The 23,904-nt window shown below is 48.4% G+C and overlaps 3 protein-coding genes across 10 annotated transcripts in view; 1 reads left to right on the forward strand and 2 right to left on the reverse strand.

The window, feature by feature from the left end:
• LOC127044971 (ecto-ADP-ribosyltransferase 5-like) overlaps nt 1-14,605 on the forward strand; it is a 74,357-nt gene extending 59,752 nt beyond the window's left edge. For all 6 annotated transcript variants that reach the window (XM_050940692.1, XM_050940785.1, XM_050940884.1 and 3 more), the window contains one exon: nt 11,642-14,605. In XM_050940692.1, coding sequence (XP_050796649.1) covers nt 11,642-11,838 — 197 coding nt within the window. In that variant the 3' untranslated portion in view covers nt 11,839-14,605. The remainder of the gene's footprint in view (nt 1-11,641) is intronic.
• LOC127033113 (ecto-ADP-ribosyltransferase 5-like) overlaps nt 1-23,904 on the reverse strand; it is a 95,726-nt gene that overhangs the window by 46,839 nt on the left and 24,983 nt on the right. The gene's annotated exons all lie outside the window — the stretch shown is intronic.
• LOC127033634 (ecto-ADP-ribosyltransferase 5-like) lies at nt 215-22,711 on the reverse strand. Of its 3 annotated transcripts, none has more exons than XM_050921776.1 (5): nt 22,626-22,711; nt 5,682-5,768; nt 4,096-4,196; nt 2,888-3,577; nt 215-1,244 (listed from the first exon to the last, which is right to left on the reverse strand). In XM_050921776.1, exons 4-5 carry the CDS (start codon nt 3,567-3,569, stop codon nt 1,096-1,098), a joined length of 831 nt encoding a protein of 276 aa, XP_050777733.1. In that variant the 5' UTR covers nt 3,570-3,577; nt 4,096-4,196; nt 5,682-5,768; nt 22,626-22,711; the 3' UTR covers nt 215-1,095. The 3 variants fall into 3 exon arrangements, with proteins under 3 accessions (XP_050777733.1, XP_050777664.1, XP_050777814.1); XM_050921707.1 differs by having other exon boundaries at nt 4,091-4,196; XM_050921857.1 differs by lacking the exon at nt 4,096-4,196.

Below are 23,904 nucleotides of genomic sequence, written 5' to 3' on the forward strand. Positions count from 1 at the left end.
GAATGCTGGCAGAATAGCAGGACAGCTTTGGATCTGGCAAGTCTCATCACCATGATGTGTGTTAGAGGGAAAAAGTCAGCAACACAAATAGGACAATTTAGAAACCAGCAAACAGCTTCAGAGCAGCAACTTGGACCAGGATGACAGATCCTCCAAACAGTGAGCTCAGAACACCGGGGAAGGCGATGCCGCCTCTGGTAGCTGTTAATAGGAAAAAGCAGATCAAACAATTGATAGGAAATTACTTCACACTGACAGAGATCCTTAAAGCTGGATACTTGTTTCCTTCCCAATAGCTACTGGAACCTGCTTATTGCAGAGACTCATTAATCCATTTCCCCTCAGCAGGACACTCCAGCCTGGGACATTCACCTCACTGTTTGTTTGTTTTTTTTATTGGCTTAGGGGTAAAATGTGGAGCAGGGCAGAGAAGGGTCATTCCATTTTGTGGAGGATTTTGATATTTCAAAATTTGGTTTTGTTCTGATGTGGAATAAAAAAAAACACCCAAATTTTGAAATTCTCCACACCAGGGACTAGAGTGTTGGCTCTGGGGCAGTTCACCAAGTAGGCTGTCCCAGGGTCAGGGGAACTGGAAGTCCTGGGATCTATGACTCTTCGGCAGCCTGCCAGCCAAGCTGCCAAGGAGCCAGGTGGGTGAGCTGGCTGGAACCCAGGCAGCGTTCTGACAGAACAGGATGGAAATCAAACTACCTCTGCAAAAGGTTTAGAGTTTGACAGATCGTCATATTCCAATGAGAAAATGTTTTGTTGCGATTTTTCCGACCTGCTCTGGTAAAATAGTCCTGTTTAGTCCTTTGAGAGGATGTAGTTCCACTGGGGCTAGAATGGGTCAGTTATGAGAGGAGGGAGATGGAGACACACTTGTGGTGCTGGGTTAGGGGACGTGTTTCAGCTTATAGTTCAGAACACTGAAGATGAACCTTTAGTGCTCTAAGGGGTTATTCGCCTTAAATTTTCTTTTCTGAAATCAACTGCGCCTGGAATTGAGTCAGAGGGGAAGGTACTCAGATATTAGTCCTAAGGTCCCTAAGAGAACCTGGATAAATAGACAGAATGTACAGTTAACCCCACTTATTTCTCAACTGGTTTCATGTGACATGTTTGCCTGGTGGGGTTGCTCTCAGCTCTGCACTTTAAAACAGAGGGCGAGTCATTCACAAAAGAATGGGGAAAAAAAAATCTCTTACCAGAGTTGTAAACATACGTTTCTTTCTTCTCTCCTACAGTACAAACAGAGGGTCAATGAAATGGGATTTGCCCATGTAGAATTTTCAACTTCACTCTACTGTTTGCAAAGAAACATAGGAACTGTCGGACTGGATCTAGCCTGGTATCGTGTCCCTGATTGAGGTGAGGCTAGGGTGACCAGATAGCAAATGTGAAAAATCAGGACAGGGGGTGGGGAGTAATAGGAGTCTATATAGGGAAGACCCAAAAATCGGGACTGTCCCTATAGAATTGGGACATCTGGTCACCCTAGCTGAGGTCCAGCTGTATTGGGAGGCTGCAAGATTCCCCAGAGGAGAATAACCTACACATACAGGAAATTACTTCCCCAACCCTGGCAGTTAGTGACTGCCTTTTGTCCTCAGGCCTAAGGGTTTATTGTCCTTTTATGTTACATAGGATAAACTATGTATTTTTAACTGTAGAGATTCTAACTGTCTATATCAATGGCTAATTTTTTAGCTCTGGAGTCGTGAACAGGTTGTGGCAGTGAGTCCCACAAGTTAACCCTGCATTTTCTATAACAGGGCATATCCTTTTACTACTTAAAATATGTTACCTTCAGTTTATTCTTGTTTTATGAGGAATGATAAATTATACACTGCCATTTCCCCTGTCTCATTTATTTTGTATATCTCCATATTTCTTTTCTTTTAGCTCAGTCATCCCAATCTCTCCCATAGAAAGCTCTCCACACCTCTGATCATTTTCACCCCTTGTCTCTGAACCTTCTTCCCCTCCCCCACCCCCCCAGCACCAGCAGAGCCCCCAAGAACACCAGCGATTTAGTCTGGGGTATATAGTACAAGTCATGGACAGGTCAAGGGGCTGTGGATTTTTGTTTATTGCCTGTGACTTGCTTATGACTTTTACTAAAAAAAAAAAAAAAGACAAAATCTTAGCCTTAGTTCTAATATCTCCACACTATTCTCCATCCCATCATTCCAGATGCATGGTAACATTTTGTTGCTTTATAAACCTAGCAGCACATTGAACAGAGGTTTTCACTGAGATTTGCACCGAACTCTCCACAATGATGGCCAGCTCTGTCTGAGTTGATACAGCTCATTAACAATCCAGTCACACTGTTTCTCACAATGTGCGTTACCTTGAATGTGTGTCAGTGAATTTCACCTGATGTTGTGTTGCCCATTCACCCAACTTGATTAGATCTCTCTGAAGTTCCTCACCATTGTCCCTAGTCCTGACTGTCCCAAATAATGTGCCATCTGCACACTAGGCCACCCGACTGCTCCCTTTTCCAAGTCTATGGATTTGCTGTGCTGTGTCTGAGGAGCCACAGCTGCTCTGCCAGGGCTCCTGTGGACTCTGTACGGGGTGTGTGTGTGTTGAAGACTCGCAGTCGTTTGGGACCTTCACCTGCCTTTCTAGTGCTTCCATTGCCATGATGTCTAGGCACCTACTTTCCTCAGTAAGTGCTTGGGACCTGATGTCCACCCACCCCAACCCAAACCCTCTCCAGCAGCAAGAGTCATGGCAGCCTGTCTCCCCTAGCCCTGGTGGCAAGTCCCCATGTCAGTGTCCCTCTCCTCAGCTCTCCCTGAAGTGGGGTTTTCAAATTCACCACAGCAAATAGCCCCACACAAATATTTTTCGTGTTCAGCCCAGTACTCACCACCCAGGTACGCGCAGTTAAAATGGCTGCAGGTCCGGTTTGTGCTCCGGAGGATAAAGTGGTTATTCCCTTGTCCTTGGGCCACATTGAATATTTCATGGACTGGAATTAATACTTCTTCTTGGTAAGGATGCTGTGATAAGTTCCTGATCTCAACACCAAAGCATGAGTGGATGGTGAAGAACGTGGTCTTGCCAAAACTTTCAGCCACATCTTTCCGAATAGATGAAGAGCTAAAGTATCCAAACCTGACGAGACCCGATCCCATGTACTGAGATTTAGTGCCCCGGTACAGCATCATGTTATACATCACATTACACCCATTTCTTAAGACCTGCAAAGCTCTTGTCAAATAATAATGAAAGGCTTTGAACTGGAAATTGACCATGTAGTCATGTAGAGATGTCCCAGTCTCTCTCACTGCCTTATTAAATGTAGTTGAAAAAGCATCACGGTTGTCTTCGGGTTTGTCTGTGTAGGCTACTATGGCTATTCCATACTCATCCTTAATGTCGCTGCGGCGAGAATACTTTTTCACATCTGTCCATTTTTTGGCTGCATTTTTCCACACTCTGCTAAATGATGAGGATATTCTAATTTCCGTCTGTAGCAGATCATGTGCACGTGTATACATTTTTTCAGCACATCCTAGATATTGGTCATCAAAAGCATCTGGCATCATGCTCAGATCTGTTGAGATATGTAAAGGTTAGGTAAAGACCTGGGAAACTGCTGGTGTGCTGGCATGGTATTAGGGAGTAGGCTCAGGCACACACTATTCCTTCGCATGATCGATAGTGTCATCTTGCCATAAAGTTCCCTTCTGCTTGTTAAGGATTGATCAGCATTGCAGCTGAACAAGGAGTGCAGGGATCTAAGGGATAATCTTTGTGTAAAGCCGTGTTATCTTCCCCTCCCTTCCTTTCCCAGCTACATAAATGAGCTCGGGGTCATGGCTCCTTCCTCCTTTCCCTGTGAACTGCTGATCAAGGGAATTTGTGGCTGCAATTATTTCAAGGAAATGTATCTTCAAGGTGAAAATGTCTGTATGATATGTGTAATGCTGTAAACTGGGGCGGGGATAATCATATTCATTGTATGGGTATCCATATTACTCAATAAGGGTTTAGGGGGTGTTGTAGTAAATGTGGGTATTTACATATTAACCTAGATGAAGTGTGATGTAATTAACTCCATGCCTACTCAACAACTTGGTCAAAGGGAACAAGTTCTGCCAAAAAGAAGCCCGTTTACTCTATCTACCTCTGGGTCTTCCTGTTTTTCTAACAAGCTCCACCTGGCATTTTGCCTAGGAAAATAAAGGAAACATACGGTCACATTAGCAGTTGTGTTACAATAGTACTAGAGGTCACACCCAGAATTGGGGTTCCATTGTGCTGAGCCCTAGATGATCTCTGCCTTTAGTGGCTTACCTCTAACTAGACAAGACAGATGAAAGGGGTAGAACATATAGGCAGAATCCTCGGTGCGTTGCTTGGCAAATGTTATATTGCCTCCATGATTTTTTGGAGGGGGGGGGAACACACCTGAGCACCAGCAAGCCCTGTAATCATTACAGATGCATCTTTAGTTTACTGGGGACTTTGTTAGTGTAACAGATATATTGTGTGCAGGTGGGGAGGGGAGGTTAGGATGAAAGGCAGGATGGGATACATTATTAGGGAAGACAAAGCAGAGGGAACAAGGGACATAGAAGGGAGGGAGATAGGAGGGACTGAGATCCCAATCCACTCCCCCAGGAATATCTAGAAACCACCCCCATTTATCTCAGTGGGAGTCAGTGGGTTGCCATCTCTGTATGCCAGCCATGCACTGCATGCTCCAAGGCTGGCAGTGCCCACGGAAAGGTTCCATCCATGATCCAACCCCCAAATGCACATGGAGGACAGCAACACCATTGTGATGGGTTGTATAAACCCCACACTGGTTAACCAGGGGCTAACCAGAGTCTGAGCCCCTTTAGGATGTGGGGTGGCACCTGGAGGGTGTTACGCAAAGGTGGTGATCAGACCCAGCTAGGGACATCCCCTCTTGGGCTAAAGGCAGAGAGAGGCCTGGAGCCAGCACTGGAGGGCCCAGAGCCAGGAGGAGGCCTAGGAGACTGGGGGCAGTGAAGCCTGCGGCCAGAGATGAGTTGCCTCAGGCCAGGAGGAAGCCAGCGGCAGTGTTGGTAAAGCCTAGGGGGTGTTTGGAGTTTGAGGGGCTGCAGGGAGAGGTGGAGGACCTTGGCAGTCCCTCTCCTGGCAGTAAAGCGTGGAGAGACCTGAGGGGAACAGGGAGGCTCCTGCAGTGTGAGGAGGAAGCCCAAGCAAGGCAGAAATTGGTTTAATTTTGTTCTTTTGGATTGGGATTGTGTTGGGGGACTACACGGGGGAGCCCTGCGGGCCCGGCCCTGAAAGAAGGGTGAGCCGGGAGAGGCTGTGGGGACTGGAAAATGGCTGTGGTAGGAAGATATCCATGGAGGCAGCAGGAAGAAGTGTGATGGAGCAGACGTTGGCTGCTGGTCAGAGGGACCCAGTTTTGTGGGAGGGCCTGGGTTCCCCTACCAGCCACTAGGGAAGGTGGTATGGGGCCCTGATTAAACAAAATCTGTCCAGGGTGGTCTCGATGTACTTGGTCCAGTCTCAGCACACAAGGCTGCACTAGATGACTTCTCGAGGTCCCTTCCAGCCCTACACATCTATGGGTCTAAGGCAGTATGGCTGCCTGCATAGCCTTGAGCAGAAACATGAGAAAACACAAAGTGCTTCACTGGCAAAGCTCAAGAGTTTACCTGAGGGATTTCCAGCCAGGTTTGAAGACAGAAGTATGTCAAGGGGATCAGCAGAGGCTTCATCATGGTTCCAACATCCGTGTGCGGCTGCAGGAGAATCCATCAGGAACGTCAGTGGAGATTTGAGGGGAAAGAACACATCAAACCAAACATCCTCCCCATTGTTTCACTGTGATCCATTGTTCCACATTCAGTGACTGGGATTTCCCAGGCAGGAATTGCTCTCTCAGGGACAGCAGCCCAGCCATAACAGAGGCGGGTTTGACCCTGAAATACAGTTCTCAGCTGGAGGGGTGGGCAGTAGTTGTGGGGAAATCCTGATTTCACTTCCTGAAGGATTCTGGGGGGTGGAAATACTGTACCTAGTGCTGCTGTGTTTACTCAAAAGTGCCTTTAAACTGCTGCACAATACACAGAACCCAACAGGCCCATCAGGTCTGTTGATCGTATCCAAGAGAAAGAGGCTAAAATAACGATATAACGGAATAGTTCAGTGCCTCACCCAAGTGCCTGGTCAAGTGTTTGCTCAGCAACTAACTACCTTATACACTCTGCACCTCACTGCTTAGTTCTGCCCCGGGGCTAACAGGGTGATCGATGATTCAGATGTCAAACATCAGGGCTGATCCTAGGCCCAAGGGTCAGAGCCACAGACACAGACAGACCTCTGTCACCTGGCCTGGTGAGGGACTCAAACCCCAGCCACACGACCCACATGGAAACAGTGAACAGACCAACACACAACTCACCCTTTACCTCTGTGCACTGTATCTACAGCTACACCCTGAAAAACTCCCCTGCTTGCCTCTCCTGTTCGCATGCTGAGCTGATCCTTTGTTCAGAGGATACGTTGTGGAGTTGGGTCTTTGGGGGCAGATTTTTCTGGCCAGGGAAAGGGAGCCAGGCATTGGAATTTGGATCCAACGGTGGGCATTGAGGCTAAAATTAGCCTTGCCTGGATCCCTCCTGGTGGTCGACGGATTGCGGTGACGACCGACGCCCAACGTGCACCGGTGACTTCATCAGGGGCCTCAGCGGAGACGCGATGTGAGCGACTCCAGAGGGCTCAACGGTGCAACGCACTCGAGTCGTGGAAAAGCAGTTGTGGGCAACAGTGAGGAACCGGTCCCTTGGATAAGGTAGGAACAGTCTAGTAGTGTGGACTTAGGCCCGAGGCTGAGGATGCCCAGTCATTGTAATTCCCATTAGACGATAGAGCGTCATATAATGGGTCAAGGGCATGGTATGGGGTGCCAGGCATAATTCCCATTAGACGATAGAGTGTCATATAATGGGTCAAGGGCATGGTATGGGGCGCCAGGTACGGTGTACACCCTTAGAATGCATTCTGGTGAATTGGAAGGTGTTTGGCTCGGATCCAATGACTAAGCATAACTTTAAAAGGTTCTGTACAGTAGACTGGCCTCAATACCAACTAGAGAGCCAGGAGAGGTGGCCACCAGAAGGATCACTTAATTACAATACGATCCTTCAGCTAATCCTGTTTTGTCAGCGAACAGGTAAATGGAATGAACATCTGTATGCGCAATTGTTTATGGCTTTATGGCATAGGACAGATATTTTGCAACAGTGTAATTTCACTCCAACAGGTTCAGTAGTCACTAATGTTAGTCCCCAGAGCCCTCCTACAGTTGTAATGGCAGATTCGGTGTCCCCTTCGGTTTTAACACCCCCACCATATAAAGAGCAGGTGCCCCAGGCCCCAGAGATTGCTCCCTCAGTGGGATTCTATCCGTTGATTACCGAGACCAGGATAGCCTGCCAAGGAGCGGAAGGGCGTGCAGCCACTACTATGCAAGTTTACACCCATGTGCCTTTTAATGCAGTGGAGCTAGCAGCCTTTAAGACACAGGCTGGGGAATTCTCAACGAATCCAAGCCGGTTTATCTCAGTTTTTGAGGGATGTCTGGCTAGCCACAAGCCTGACTGGGATGATTGTCAGATCCTTATGAGGACCCTGTTGTCTGAGGTGGAGTGGAATCAGGTTATGTCCAAGGCAAGGGAGGAGGCACAGCGGAGATATGATGCGAATCCAGATACTGTCCCTGTTCCTGGGAACCAGGTTCCCCTGGCTGACCCCAGGTGGAATCCTAATGATGAGCAGCACCTCAACCGCCTCACCTCCTATAAGGAGCTGCTTTTGTACGGACTCCGTCACTCGGCTGTCCGACACAACAATTGGGCAAAACCATATGAGATAGTGCAGGAGCCAAAGGAAAGTCCGGTTGCCTTTCTGCAGTGCATCCAAGACGCTATTCGACAGAATACAAATGCAAACCCCGATGACCAGGCCACTGAGGCAGTTATAAAAGGTATCTTTACCAGTCGTGCAGCCCCTGATATTAAAAGGAAATTGCAGAAAAAGAAGGATTTAATGGGCATGACCATGGCACAGATTCTGGAAACTACAAATAAGGTTTATAGCCTGAGAGAGGGAGAAAAGGAGAAAAAGCAAGTGAAAATGACGGTAGTGGCAGTGCAAGCTGGCAGGGAAAGGACCCAGGAAGGTGGAAGGGGCCGGGGAGTAAGGGGCTGTGGGCGTGGAAGCCCTGACCCGCAGGAGAAGCACCTGGGTCGCAACCAGTGTGCTATCTGCCGGCAGGAGGGACACTGGAAAAATGAATGCCCCCAAAGGGAGCATACTCCTATGATGGCTGCAGAGGAGCAAGAATAGGGGTGTCAGGGGAGACGGACCATCCTGCCCCCGGAACCCCGAGTAAAAATGCGGGTGGGAAATTCAGAAATAGACTTTTTAGTAGACTCTGGAGCAACACGCACCGCTGTAAATCAACCCCTTCAGCTGCCCGTGGCAGACTCTCTCACTGTGGTGGGTGCCACAGCAAAAGGAACCAAGCGTTCAGTGTATGCCCCAGCGGAATGTGCTTTGGGAAACAGAACTGTATCTCACAAGCTGGTTTACCTTCCCAATTGCCCAACACCCCTGCTAGGACGGGACCTGCTTTGTCGCTTAGGTGCCACCCTGCATTTTACTCAAGATGAAATAACCCTTACCTTACCCCCCGAGAATGCATGGATCATGACTCTTGCAGTTGAGCCCTCAGCTATGCAAGCCCCAGAGTGGAGCCAGTGGGAGGACTAGATATACCCCCTAGTATGGGCATCAGGGGTCCTGGGAAAAGCCACACACCAAACCCCTGTCAATGTGCAGCTTTTGCCAGGAAAAGGCCTGGTGCGAATCAAACAGTATCCAATCAAGAGGGAAGCCAGAGAGGGGCTACAGGGAACTATAGACAGATTCCTACAATATGGTGTACTCCGAGAATGGCGGTCAGCTTGAAACGCTCCTATCTTGCCTGTGCAAAAGCCTGATGGCATGTACCGGCTGGTGCAGGACCTCAGAGCAGTTAATGAATGGGTTAAAACTCTGCACCCCCTCGTCCCAAACCCATATACCTTGTTGGCCTCTGTGGGGGGACAGTATACCCATTTTTCAGTTCTGGATTTAAAAGATGCCTTCTTCACAATTCCAGCTGACACACCATCTCAGGAGATTTTCTCCTTCGAATGGAGGACAAAAGGAGGGTTAAAAAGCAGCTTTGCTGGACAGTTTTGGCCCAGGGATTTAAAAACTCCCCCACCCTTTTTGGCCAGGCCCTGGCTAGGGACTTGGAGGAATGGGACAATGAGGACAAGGTCCTCCTCCTGCAATATGTAGATGACTTGTTAATTGCAGCTGTGGGTTTAACCCCTTGCCTTAAAGCCACTGTGAGCCTCCTGAACTTTATTGGACTCCAAGGCTATTGGGTAGCATGGAGTAAGGCTCAAATCGCCCTCTCAGAAGTACAGAACTTAGGGTTTCACATAAGGCAAGGAGAACGTCAGCTTTCAAATGAAAGGAAGGAAGCAATCTGTTAAGTTCCTATCCCAAGCAATCATAAATGACTCAGGGCATTTCTGGGCATGGCAGGCTTTTGCAGAATATGGATCCCTGAATTTGGACTGTGGGCCAAACCATTGTACGAATGCGTTAAGGGAGCGGATCACGAGCCCTTTCACTGGTCCCCAGACGCTGACAAGGCATTTAAGGTTCTGAAAAGAAAGTTAATGGAAGCCCCAGCCCTGGGTCTGCCGGACATCTCCAAGCCGTTTCGGCTGTATGTACATGAGAGGAAAGGGGTGGCTCTGGGAGTGCTCACTCAGTTATTAGGCACTTGGAAATGTCCCGTGGCTTACTTTTCCAAACAACTCAATCCAGTTGCCAAGGGGTGGCCAGCGTGTTTACGGGCGGTTGCTGCAACTGCCCTAGTACTTGAGGAAGCTGAGAAGTTAACCCTGGGAGGTGTTGTGCAAGTGTTTGTTCCTCACATGGTTCAGGCCCTGCTGGATGCCAAGGGTGGTCTTTGGCTCACCTAGGCTCGAGTGGCTCGGTATAAGGCTAAGCTTTTAGAGAACCCTGAAGTCACCCTGCAGACCTGCCCCTCCCTTAACCCAGCCACCCTTTTGCCAGAGACAGAGGAGCGGGAACATGACTGTCTAGATGTAATAGATGCCCAATACTCCAGCCGTCCAGACTTAAAGGACCAACCGCTTCCAAATGCAGAGTGTGAGTGGTACACTGATGGCAGTAGTGCTGTTGTAGATGGACAAAGGAGGGCAGGCTATGCTGTTGTGACCCTCCACGATACCGTGGAAGCCGAGGGTTTACCTGCTGAGACATCTGCTCAGCTTGCTGAACTAGTAGCCCTGACCCGTGCACTTGAACTGTCAAAAGGAAAACGAGTCAACATCTTTACTGACTCTAAATATGCTTTTGGAGTATTACATGCTCATGCTGGTTTGTGGAAGCAAAGAGGACTGCTAACAGCCCAAGGCTCTCTGGTTAAGCATGGGTCTCAGATCCTCCGACTTCTAGAAGCTGTACAGCTCCCCTTAGAGGTAGCAGTGGTGCACTGTAAGGCCCATCAAAGGGAAAATCAAGATGTGGCCCGGGGTAATGCTAGGGGAGACAGGGAAGCCAAGCATGCTGCTACCTTGCAGCCACTGGAGGCAGAGACTGCCCATATGCATGCCCTTATCCCATCGGTAGGGGAGCTCCCAGCCCCGCAGTACTCTCCAGAAGAAAGAAACCTGGCCGACAGGCTTGGTCTCCAGGAAAAGGAGGGATGGCTCTACTTCACAGAGGGAAGAATTCTATTACCTAAGAGCCTAAACCGACCAGTGTTACAGCAATTACATCAAACTACTCATGCAGGAAGGGAGGCTCTTACCCAGCTTATGAGTAAATATTTTCTAACCTCTGGACTTAAACCCCTAGCATCCCAGGTACAAGCTGAATGTTTGGTCTGCCAAAAGAATAACCCACGACCAGGACTGTCAGTGACGCCAGCCACTCTGGAACCCACCCCAGGTCCAGGACTGGTGTGGCAAATAGATTTTACTGAGTTCCCCCGGACTCAAGGGTACAAATACCTTCTCGTCTCAGTAGATCGATTCAGCGGATGGCCTGAAGCCTTGCCATGTCGAAACAATACGGCCAAAACAGTGGCCTTAAAATTTGTCAAGGAGCTTATTCCTCGATTTGGACTCCCCCAGCGGATGGAATCTGACAATGGAACCCACTTCACATCAAAACTTGTTCAGAACATATCGGATGTCTTACAGATCCCATGGAAGCTCCACACTCCTTGGCGACCACAGGCCAGTGGAGTAGTGGAACGCATGAATCAGACACTCAAGCGACATCTCTCAAAGGTTTGCCAGGAGGCCTCTCTTCGGTGGCCTGATGCTTTGCCCCTTGTTTTACTCCGTGTCCGTGCTCTCCCTAAGGGCAGATTAGGGTTCAGTCCCTTTGAGATTATGTTTGGAAGGGCATGGCCTATGAACGGTACACCGGTTCTGGCAGGGGAGTGGGAAATGGGGTGTGGTTTCTTGTCTCAGTACATGTGCTCTTTATCTGCTGCTCTCTGTTCTCTTCACAGGTACACCAAAGATTTCCAGCCTCTCCCGCTGGATGTCCCAATCCACTCCTTGCAGCCCGGCGACTCCATGCTTGTTCGTACCTGGAAGGACGAGCCTCTCCAAGAGAAGTGGAAAGAACCACACACCATCCTGCTGGTTTCCCATACAGCAGCAAAGGTTGAGGGACACAAAAACTGGATTCATTACTCTCGTCTGAAAGTAGTGCCAGCTCCTGAACAGTGGACCGTCCAGCCTGCTGAGAAAACTTCCAGTGACGATTTGGGAACTTAAGCTGTTATTGAAGCAACAATAAGGAGTGCTGGGGAATGCCCTGCAATCCCTTTTAACCGCCACAGTGCACTCCCTGTGAACACACTGAACATTGGCTGTGTTTATTTTCAGAGGGCCGGCCTAACCTGTCGGCCTGGATCCTTTGGTTTTTAATTTGCGTGTTGTTGTACTTCTTAATCTTTCTTATTTTGTGGGCATTTGAGGCCTTAAGATTTTGAGGCCCTAAAGTAATCCGCCCAATATGGGTTCAGGTTCAGGGTTTGCCCTCCTGTTACTGTTTGCCATAATATTGCTGCTATTAATTCCTGTGTTCCCCCAAAAGCATGCAAAGTGGGAAGATAATAGTTTTTTGCATTTAACTCATGCAGTTGCTCAAGGTGTAAATCAATCCTCATATTGGGTCTGCATACACACTCCCACCCATACTGAACAGGGCATTCCACTATGGGGTGTTCCCCTTTCACTCAATGGCACACTTATAGATCAGCTGTTTCCTGATTGCAACTACAGCCCGGACCCCCCAGTTCAGACATGGTCCATCCATATGGTACCTCAGGATCCCTATGCTGCATGCCACTGACGAGATAAGGGAGACAATACCATCTTTGCGGGCAATGCCATGGTGGAGTGCAATTACTCAGAACATGTTTACCTGAGCCCTTCCTCCACCTGTGGTCAAGCCCCATGGCCGGTCCCTACGGGATCTGGCTGGCATTGGCTTTGTAATCAGACGGCTTATAAAGCGCTCCCAGCTGACTGGTGGGGCTCTTGTGCCCTGGGAGCTGTGGTCCCTGCTGTCACAATACATCCAACATTAAACCAAGGCGAGGTTTGTAATCATGTTTGGAGGAGCCGACGGAATGTTCCTGTTAATCCCCTGGCCAGTGGGCCTACAGGTTTTCATTCTTTTGTCTGCTGGTTTTTGCCTTCGTTGGGAGTAAATGAGTTAGAAAAAGCTATTGTAAATATTTCTGCTGCCTTGGAAATAATGGCAAACTCCACAGCAGATGCCTTATCGGCTCTCCAAGGTGAAGTATTTCAGTTGTCCCAGACAGTTTTACAAAATCGTTTGGCCCTAGATTACCTCCTTGCTAATCAGGGTGGAGTTTGTGTCTTAGTTAACTCCAGCTGTTGTGTGTTTATAAACCAACAGCAGCGGGTGGAAACTGATATACATGCTATTAGAAAGCAGGTTGCCGCCTTTCACCATATTACCCTTGATAACACCGGTACAGGAGTCCAAGAGGTATGGGGTTGGTTAACCTCCTGGATGCCCGATTTAGGTGCATGGGGTCGGCGTATAGTGTTTTTGCTCTTTTGTGTACTCCTTCTCTTTGTTGTTCTTTTTGTGTTCATAGAATGCTGTAAAATGTCCTGAATTCACTCTGCTCCCCCCGATCCCCTGGTATTTCCCAATTGACTCTAACTAGCGACCTCGACGCTTATGAGCTAAATCTGTTCTTATCCTCTGCATATGAGAACACTCAGCCAAAAGTTTGTTGAGTTTTCTCAAAGGAGGGAGTTGTTGGTGTCACTAGACATAAATCTAGGTAACTCGGGAGAGTGGTAGATCACAAGTGTCAATGAAGCCTTCCTGTTGAGGGCCTCAGTGAACCAATGTTCCTCCATGTTAAACACTTTGTGTAACCTAGTGTAACCTAATGTACTAACAGCTGCAAAAATGTAGTGTTAGCAGTTAGTTTTTGGCTGTAACAGCCAGTTCTCTGCTGTAATCCATTGAAGCTCAGCTGAAGCAAGTTTCAAGGCCGCTTTTAGATACAGCACACGTGTCTCTGCAGCAGAAAGGGGAGAGGGAGGGGGTAGACAAAGTAGTGTGTGAGAAGAGAATGCTGCAGCTGGACAGAAGAGGGAGGGGACACGGGGGATTGCTAGTCAGCGAGAAAAGTTCTCATGGATGTAAAGAAACAGACTGCTTGTTTTAATCCTGCTTGATTTGAGTCAGTCTCCCTGCACCGCTTTGAGATCTCAAATAAACTTGGTTTGCTTCTCCACCCTGGTGTGTTTATTGGCGCGGCACACCGGGCCAGGGACCCCCCTGCTGTTGCTTGGCCTCAGGCAGTTATCTGCCGGCAACACTCCCATTTAAAAAAGTTCTACCTTCCCATTGGCTCTTTTGGTCAGGTGCCCACTCCTTTTCTTTTACCCATGGGCTTGTTAACCCTTTACAGGTAAAACAAGTAGAATACAGCCACCAACAGGGATTTTACAGCTAACTGGCTGGCTGGGTGTCCATCAAAAGGAACTACCCAACCACTTTATATATCACAGGGGCCCATTCTAATAAGCAAGGTCCAAGTACACTTACTAGATCAGGTCCCACAGGCGAGTTTGTTGGAGGAACGCCTGTTTTCCCCTTGTTCATGCACCACTGTGAAGCTGCAGGGTACGTGTGCAGAGGCAAAAACATAGGAGCCTCAGGAATTTTTCACTGAAAAATTCAGGTGCCAAACAAGTTTACGCACCTATAGGGTTCAGGAGCAGCTGAGTGGGGAATCCTAATGGGGGCCTGATTATGAGATTTAGGTGCCTAAAGTGACAGTTAGGTAGGGATAGATAGATAGATAATCACCTGTCCTGGCAATCTGTGGGAAGAGATGAACAGCTTTCTGCCTGGGAGGGTCACCTGATGCTATGAACGGATCATCTTGGTGGTTGTACCAGTAGAGGATAGATCTTTCAAAAAAACAAACTGGGATGTTTGCACTCTATGGAAATAGTTGTAGTCAAAATGTGTTAGGATGTAGATGTGGGCACAATAAGTGGATTCTTTGTTTTCACTCCCTAGGGTTTGAAAGATTTCTGTAGCTTCCCCCCAGTCCTGAAACTTTTCTAATCTTGTAACAAATTTGAGATCTAAAATCAACTCACTGGAAAATGTTGGACTTTTAATTCTAAGCAACAAATTCTGCCATCTAATTTGTATTACAGAAACACCTAGCAATCCCACCCTGGAGAGTGGTCACATTGTGCTAGGGGCTGCATATAGGGATCGTCCTGCCCGGCCTTGAGCTCCCGGCCGGGGAGGCTAACCCCCAGCCCCTCCTCTGCTCTCCCCCCCCCAGCTACACTGCCGCACAGGCAGCGCTCTTGGTGGTGGGGTTGCGTGCTCCTGCAGGGCAGCGTGGCTGGCTCCAACCGGGCAGTGCAGCTACCGGACATGCTGTTCTGAGCTGCATGATAAGGAGTCCAGGGCCAGGGGGTTGGATAAGGGGAAGGGGGTACCAGGGAGCAGTCAGGGGATGGGGAACGGGGGGAGTTGGATAGGCCCGGGGAGTCCTAAGGGGTCTGTGAGGAGGTGGTGGTGTGGATAGGGGTTGTTGGGGCAGTCAAGGGACAGGGAGCGGGGAGGTTGGCTATGGGATGGGGAATGGGGGGGGTCCCAGGAGAGGGCGGTCAGGGGACAAGGAGCAGGGGGGGTTGGATGGGTTGGGAGTTCTGAGGGGGGCAGAAAGTGGGAGGGGTCAGGGGCCAGGTTGTTTGGGGAGGCAAAGCCTTCCCTACCTGGCCCTCCATACAGTTTTGCAACCCCAGTGTGGCCCTCGGGCCAAAAGGTTTGCCCACCCTTGCTCGAAGAAGTCAGTGCAAAGACTGCGGAATGCAACAGCTTACTTAGAAACCAAGGGAAACAACATGTAAGCAGGAGAATGGTTATGGGGAACTTTCCTGGCTTATACACTACCCCGGTGAAGTGGGCCAGCGAAAGGATCTGAGTCCTCACTCCAACTTCCTTTACCCACTGGCCTGCCTGACCTTGAGGACTCCCCTTCCACTCTCCTGTGTGGCAGAGTCCTCGTAACCCCAACAAGGCTGGGCCCAGGATTCCTGGGGGGCTTGACCCCCAACCTTGTTGTGGTCTCTTAGGACAGGGGATAGGGTGTCCCCACTCCGGGCTACTCTCTCCGCACTGGACACTTCCCTGACCCACTGATCATTACATGCAGCTCACAGTAAATACAGTTTATTAAACAGCAATCAATTGAAAAAAATAATGAAAAATGGGAAAAGCTCTGTGGCACGGGAACACCACAACCAGCGTCTCTGGAATGTCAGGGCAGTTCACAGTCTGTTCCTCACACATCCCTGGCTGCGCTGCAGTGATGCTGCAGGTCGGACACTCTTTCTGGCGGTGGCCACACGCCCTCAGGCGCTAGGTTGCAGGATCCTTCTTCCCAGCATCAGCCCCCTCCAAGTCTGACCTGCAGGGCCTCTTGGCTGGGGGCCAGTTCGGCCTCACTCTGTCTGACCCAGGCAATTCCAGCTCACCCGGAGGATGGGACCCCCTAGCCTCCTGCCTCCCTGATTAGCCTGCCAGCCCTGTCAATCAGGCTGACCAAGAGCATTGGCCTCTCCCCATTATTCCTGGGGACTGTCACTCTCATAGTCCTGATTTCCCATTGACCCTTCCTCTTTCTTTTAGTACTAGGAACTAGCCAACCAACCCCCTCACGCCACTGAGTTTTAGTAAAGGGCCAACAGTCTACTCATAAACACATTGATAAAGTTTTAACACTTGGATTAGAAAGTTGGATTTGCTGGTTTGTGGGTAAAAGTGCAAATTAATTAGAATTCCAATAAGAGCAGAGAGAACACTGGAGTGTGCCCATGTAGTGAACTAGATTCTCTTTCTATCACTGCCTGTCAGACCGGCAGAACTTCAAAGGGTAAAACACAGGGTATAAAAGCAATCCGTGATTGCAAAACTGCAAAACTGACCAGAATGCTGGCTATGGGTTAATCTCAGTTTCTTACTAAATACAGAGTTATCAAAGCGGGCAAAACATATTTTGCACCCAATAAAATGTGTTAACATTCAAGAGTTACTTTGATCACATTTGCTTTAGCAACCACTTTTCTTTAGAAGGGTTATTTACATGTAACCAATCATTTTAGTTTATTATTCATTTATTGTGTAATGTTATGATTATTCAATATGTTATATCATATATATATATATACATTGTATGTTAATTAGAGTTAATTTGTAGGATTATAAAAGGATAAGATTGATCAGTATTTAGAGGAACCAAGTTCTAGACATGAGTAAGACAAGCTGAAATGCAAGGCATGTAGGCTGAGGCCAGCAAGATTTTAGCTTAGCTATTTTAGGCCTTGGAGACAAGAAATTAGGACCATTAGGGTTGCCAGCTTTCTAATCACACAAAACAGAACACCCCTGCCCTGCCTCTTCCCCGAGGCCCTGCCCTGCCCCTTCTCTGAGGATCTGCCCCTTTCGCTCCATCCCTGCCTCCTTCTGTCGCTCGCTCTCTCCCGCCCTGACTCACATTCACTGGGCTGAGCTGGGAGTTATGGGGGGGGGGCTCCAGCAGGGGTTGCAGGCTCTGGGGTGGGGCTGGGGATGAGGGGTTTGGAGTGTGGGAGAGGGTTCTGGGCAGGGCCAGAAATGAGGGGTTCAGAGTGCGGGACAGGGCTCCAGGCTGGGGAAGAAGGTTGGGGTGTGCAGAGGGAGGTGAGCAGGGCCGCCCAGAGGATTCCGGAGGCCTGGGGTCTTCAGTGGCCGGGGGCCCAGCTTCAGTGGTAATTTGGCAGTGGGGAGTCCTTCTGCTCCAGGACCCGCTGCCGAAGTGCCCTGAAGACCCGCGGCAGGGACCCCTCCCGCCTCCGCCGAATTACCACCGAAGCAAGACCCGCCACCGAACTGCAGCTAGGTCTTGGGTGATAATTTGGCGGGGGAGATGCCTGCTGAGGGTCTTCGAGGTGCTTTGGCAGCGAGTCCCGGAACGGAAGGACCCCCGCCACCAAATTACTGCCGAAGACCTGGCTGCACTCCAGCGGCGGGTCCCACTTCAGCAGTAATTCAGCTGCGGGGGGTCCTTCTGCCCCAGAGCAGAAGGCCTCCCCATCAGCAAAGACCGGGAGAGAAGAAGTTCCGGGTCCGGGGCCCTGCGAGAGTTTTCCAGGGGCCCCGTAGTGAGTGAAGGACCCCGCTCCAGGGGCCCAAAAAACTCTTGTGGGGGCCCCTGCTGGGCCCAGGGTCTGGAGCAAATTGCACCACTTGCCAGCCCCTCTGGGTGGCCCTGGAGGTGAGGACTCCAGATGGGGGTGCAGGCTCTGGACTGGGACCAGGGAGGAGGGGTTTGGTGTGAAGGAGGGGGCTCTGGCCTGGGGCAGAGGGTTGGGGTGCAGGGGGGGTGAGGGCTCTGACTGGAGAGTGTGGGCTCTGGGGTGGGGCTGGAGATGAGGGGTTTGGGGTGCAGCAGGGAGCTGGAGCAGGGATTCTTGGGGGGTGAGGGTTCTGGGAGGGAGTTTGGTTGCAGGAGGGGACTCCAATCTGGGGCAGGGGGTTGGGGTGTGGGGTCCTGGAGGGACTTACTGCAGCTCCCAGGAAGCAGACACCAGGTCCATGCACTCCCTAGACACATGGGTGGCCAGGGAGGCTCTGCATGCTACCCTGGTGCCTGCAGGTGCCACCTTGTAGCTCCCATTGGCCAATGATTCCTGGCCAATGGGAGCTGCAGAGCTGACCCTCGGGGTGGGGACAGTGCATGGAGCCTCCCTGGCCGTCCTTTGTCTAGATGCCACAGGGACCTGGCGACTGCTTCCAGGAGCCAGGCGGAGTGAGGGCAGGCATCCTGCCTTAGCCCTGGGCCCCGCTGCTCTGCCCTCTGGACTTTTAATGGTCTGGTCAGCAGTGCTGACCGGAGCCGCCATGGTCCCTTTTTGACTGGGTGTTCCAGTCGAAAAATGAATACCTGGTAACTCTAACCATAAACCAATGACTGGAAAATAACCTGCTTATGAATGTTTGTGTGGTCGCTACCCTGGATCTTTATGTGTTCCTTGAGACTCTAAATCTGAAGCAAGTAGCAGAGGTGATGTTCACTCTGTTTAGCATGAAACTGTAAACACCAGCGCTGAGCCCACAGTGGTGTAACGCCACATTACAAAACGCACTTTAAATAAAATAAAAGGCTACAGATTGGCACCAACACATGCCTCTAGAGAACACAGCAAAGGCAACAACAACAAAGAAGACCAGCTTAGATAACAAGGGAATGGTTTACGTACTCCTACTTCTGAAAATCAAATGAGAATCATGGAAGTAGGAGAATCCTGTCGTGCTCACAGTCACTAACAGAGGGAACTTGCTGCTTTTGCTTATGTTTGCTATTGCATTCATTGTGTGGTTTTGCTTGTGTCTCTGTGTGATGTAATAGCTGAGCTCAGGAAAAATGTAAAAGGGAAGTAGCCTCATAGTCATGCTGCAAGTATTGAAATTAATGAAGATGTCTTATTGAGAGTAATATTTAAGGAGAAGATGATCATAGCGTGGTACCAAATAACTAAATAGCAGTTGTGGGTAAGGGACCCAGCATTCACGTGCAGGTAGAAACCCTATCAGGTGCAGCAGAGTGAGTCAGATGGTTCACCATCATTAATCACCTCTCCAAGCTTGTTAATAAGCTCCCCAAACTCTGGACTCCTCTGGACTGCACCACCGATGGATGATCAAGTAAAACTTTGTGGAGTTGCCTTGGTCACCGCCCCTCTTCTCGGTGTTCTCCAGCTGTAAACAGCTGAAGGGGAGGGAAGCACCACAAGCACTTCTCAGCAGGAGTAATACTCTATAGAATGGTTTCAGAGTAGCAGCCGTGTTAGTCTGTATCCGCAAGAAGAACAGGAGTACTTGTGGCACCTTAGAGACTAACACATTTATCTGAGCATAAGCTTTTGTGGGCTACAGCCTACTTCATCGGATGCATAGAATGGAACACACAGACATAAGATATTTATACATACAGAGAACACGAAAAGGTGGAAGTAGCCATACCAACTGTAAGAGGCCAATCAATTGAGATGAGCTATCATCAGCAGGAGAAAAAAACCTTTGAAGTGATAATCGAGATGACCCATAGAAGGTGTGAGGAGAACTTAACATGGGGAAATAGATTCAATTAGTGTAATGACCCAACCGTTCCCAGTCTCTTCTCAAACCTAAGTTAATTGTATCTAATTTTATAGATACAATTAACTTAGATACAATTTTATAATTTTATCTAAGTTAATTGTATCTAATTTGCATATTAATTCAAGTTCAGCAGTCTCTCTTTGGAGTCTGTTTTTGAAGTTTTTTGTTGCAAAATTGCCACCTTCAAGTCTGTCACTGAGTGGTTTGCGAAGTTAAAGTGTTCGCCCACTGGGTTTTGAATGTTATGATTCCTGATGTCAGATTTGTGTCTATTTGTTCTTTTGCGTAGGGACTGTCCGGTTTGGCCAATGTACATGGCAGAGGGACATAGCTGGCACATGATGGCATAGATCACATTGGTAGATGTGCAGGTGAATGAGCCCCTGATGGTGTGGCTGATGTGATTAGATCCTGTGATGATGTCACTTGAATAGATACGTGGACAGAGTTGGCATCAGGCTTTGTTGCAGGGTTTGGTTCCTGGGTTGGTGGTTTTGTTGTGTGATGTGTAGTTGCTGGTGAGTATTTGCTTCAGGTTGAGGGGCTGTCTGTAAGTGAGGACTGGCCTGTCTCCCTTGGTCTGTGAGAGTGAGGGATATCTTCTTGTTATTGATCCATTCTCCAAATAGGTGGAAGCATTTCCCCTTAAGGTAAATGTTGCTTTAGGCACAACAAAAATCTTGGTGAAACAAGTTTTCTTTCATTGGAAACTCCTCGCAAGGTAGCTGCCAAATTGAGAAAAATCCAAATGGAAGGCAATAGCTTATTTTGATAAAGGCCAAGGAGAGAATGCTGGGGAAACTGGAGTTCAAGTTATGCTCTTATCATATGCTTTATAGAACATGGTTTATGTAAGCAATGAACTGGGCCCCACTACATTATGAATAGACTCAGTTTCATCTATATACAGAGTCAGAAACAAACAAACAAAAAGGTAAATAAATTCTATCATAAAGTTGTACCGGAAAAGGAATATTTCTCCACAGGTGGAGGAACCAGAGACATTAACCACAAAAGAGGAAGTAGGATCACAGAGAGCCAGCCACACTAAAAAGAAAAGAAATGCCTGTCTTACCAACATTGATAGTGTATTATTGCCTTAATACTGGACTTCAAACTGAACAACAGATTGTTCCTGTATAACAAGAGCCAAGACTAGTGAAGGCAAATCAAAATGTTATGTTGGAACTGAACTCAGACTTGCCTATTGAGGCTCAGGATGCAAAGATAACAATGATCTGGGTACAAGAATGAATAAAACCAGACCAAGGATTGAAAGAACAGTTGTTAGAGAGCTTTCCCTTCATCCCATCCCCTGGTTCTTGTCACGCAGACAGAAAGCAGAAGACCAGAAGTCCAAAGTGCAGGCAATGCAATGTTTATTGGGGTTAGTTCCAAGCAAACATGTCCATAGCTCTACACGCTGGCAGAGTCTGTTCCCCAGTGTTCCATCCCAGTTCTGACACCGCAGAGCGTTTACTCCGTGTCCCCCTTCCCAGCTTTGACACCGCAGAATCTTGTCTGTGTCCCCTTTCCCCCTCCTATTTCTTAGCAGGCCTAAATATGGTTCTGTAGCTCAATGGTTAGAGCACTCATCTGACAGATCCCAGTTCAACTCCGTTCTCCTCCTCCATTGTGGAGAGGACTTGAATCCGGGGTCTCTTACATCCCAGGGGCATACCCTGATCACTGGGCTAAAAGTTATGAGGAAAATGCTCATTCTCTCCCCTCCTCCCCAGTCAGCTTTTTTTGTAAGTTTCTCTACAGGAGTTGATCTGGTAAGGAAGGTCCAAGCATGCTTACCAGATGGGGTCCCACAGGGCTGGCATGGGGCTGCAATGCACGTATAAAGAACCAGAAACATAGGAGCCTGGGGAATTGGTTACTGCAGAAATTTAAGGTGCTGAGTGAATTTATGCACCTACAGCATTCACGGGCTGCTGAGCCAGGGCTTTGTGAATCCAGGGTGGGGGCCTGATTCTGGGACTGAGGTGCCTAAAGTGGCAGCTATGTATGGATAGATATCAGCTGTCCTGGCAATCTCTGGGAAGAGATGAACAGCTTTCTGCTTGGGAGGCTCGCCTGATGCTATGAATGCATTGTCTGGGTAGTTGTGTCACCAGAGGATGGATCTTTACAATTAACAATCAGGGAACTCTATGGAAATAGTGGTCAATGTATTTTATGATGTAGATCTGAGAAAAATAAGCAGATTTTTTTTTTGTTTTCAATACATAGGGTTTTAAATATTTCTGTAGTTTCCTCATCCCAAAAGTGTTTATAATTATATAACAAATTAAAGCTCTAAAATCAACTCAGTAGAAAATATTAGACTTTTCATTCTGTGCACCACCACCACCTCCCCCTCCGATTCTATCAAAAATGCCTAGAGCTCCCAACCCAGATTGTGGCCCCATTGTACTAGGGGCTGTACATAGGGAGGCTGTGCCAATCCCCAAAGTTTACAATCTAGGGCAGACAAAGGTTGGTAGAAGAAAGAGAGGTAGAGTGACTTGCCCATTGTTACACACAGCAGGCCAGGGGCAGAGCTGGGATGAAAGCCTTGGTCTCCTCACTCCCAGCCAGCTGCCTCATCCACTGTCCCCGCTCTCCCCCTCAGGTCCATAGGTACTGGACAGATGTAACTGCGGACAGATTTGTATCATTGTCTAAGCTGCTTTGCAACCTGCTGTCTAGAGATGAATTGAGCAGACGTGTCTGTAATTAGGATAGTGAAGAGTAAGAATTGAATGATGTTACAATACTTGACTTTCCCAAGTGTGTCTGAGTCCCTGGCAGGCTGCTGACCCGAGCAAGAGCTGGCTGCAGGTGTAGAACTTAATCTGCACTGTTCAGAACACAGGAAATAGTTTGACTTTATCTAAGAAACCTCCGTGGGGACTTTCACTTTCAGAACTAACAGTGTTTGGTTGTTTTTAGGAAATAAGGGCCTGAGCTAAATCCCACTGAAGTCAATGGAAAGACTCTCATCGATTTCAATAGGCTTTGGATCAGGCTTGTACAGAGTCAAAACTTTACTGTGAGCTAGGGCCAGGGCTCCTGAGTATTCCCAATAACATCTGTTCCACAAAACTACCCCCGTTTTATCCTCTGTGCTTCCTGTTCTAGGATTCTTTACCTCCCCGTCCCAGATGTTAAAGCCAAGCAATTTTGCTACCTTGGCTCTACTGTTACCAGCAATGTAGACAATGGTGCTGAGCTCACTAGTACAATTGGCAAAGCTGTCAGGAACTTTGGTCTTTTGCAAGAGGGAGCCTGGAACAATAACAAATTGTCTACTAAAGTGAAAATCTGTATTGGTGAGACATGTGCTTTATCCAGTCTTCTATATGGCACAGACTGATGGACAAATGAGGCCAAAGATACCAAACGACTAGACGGTTTTCATATCAGATGCTTGCGTAAAATTCTTTGAATAAGATGGCAAGACAGGGTGGCAAATGTGGAAGTGTTTAATTGTGCTGGTATGTCATTCATGGGAACATTGATTAGTAAGAAAAAACTCAGGTGGCCTGGACATGTCAAGTGAACGCCGCATTACAGGATCTCGAAGAGTGTGCTGTTCTCTGAAGCTCACAAAGGGTCTAGGAAGAGAGTCAGACAGCTGTGCAGAGTTTGGGATGCTTGATCCTATGGAATCTCTGTGGATGATTGGGGAAGCGTTGCAGAATACGGCTCTGGTTGGTGAAGTCAGCTTGTCGATGGAGTGAGGATTTGCGAGATAGACTGGATCAAGCTTTGTGATGACTGGCGTCAGAGGAGGAAAGAATCAGCTGCTCAGATTCAGAGTCTTTCTAGTGCGTGGGCTCTAGCAGTGTGGGCTGAAAACATGGTCCCTGTAGGACCCCACTAGAAACACCGCATCTCATTTATGATTTACCGTTATTAACAATTACATTTTGAGATCTATCAGTTAGCCAGATTTTAACCCATTTAATATGTGCCACTGATTTTCTACAGTCCTAGTTTTTAAATCAGAATTCACTGCAATACTAAAACAAATACCTTACGGAAGACCACATA

The sequence above is a fragment of the Gopherus flavomarginatus genome, chromosome 1, assembly GCF_025201925.1.
Source record: "Gopherus flavomarginatus isolate rGopFla2 chromosome 1, rGopFla2.mat.asm, whole genome shotgun sequence".
Lineage (NCBI taxonomy): Eukaryota > Metazoa > Chordata > Testudines > Testudinidae > Gopherus > Gopherus flavomarginatus.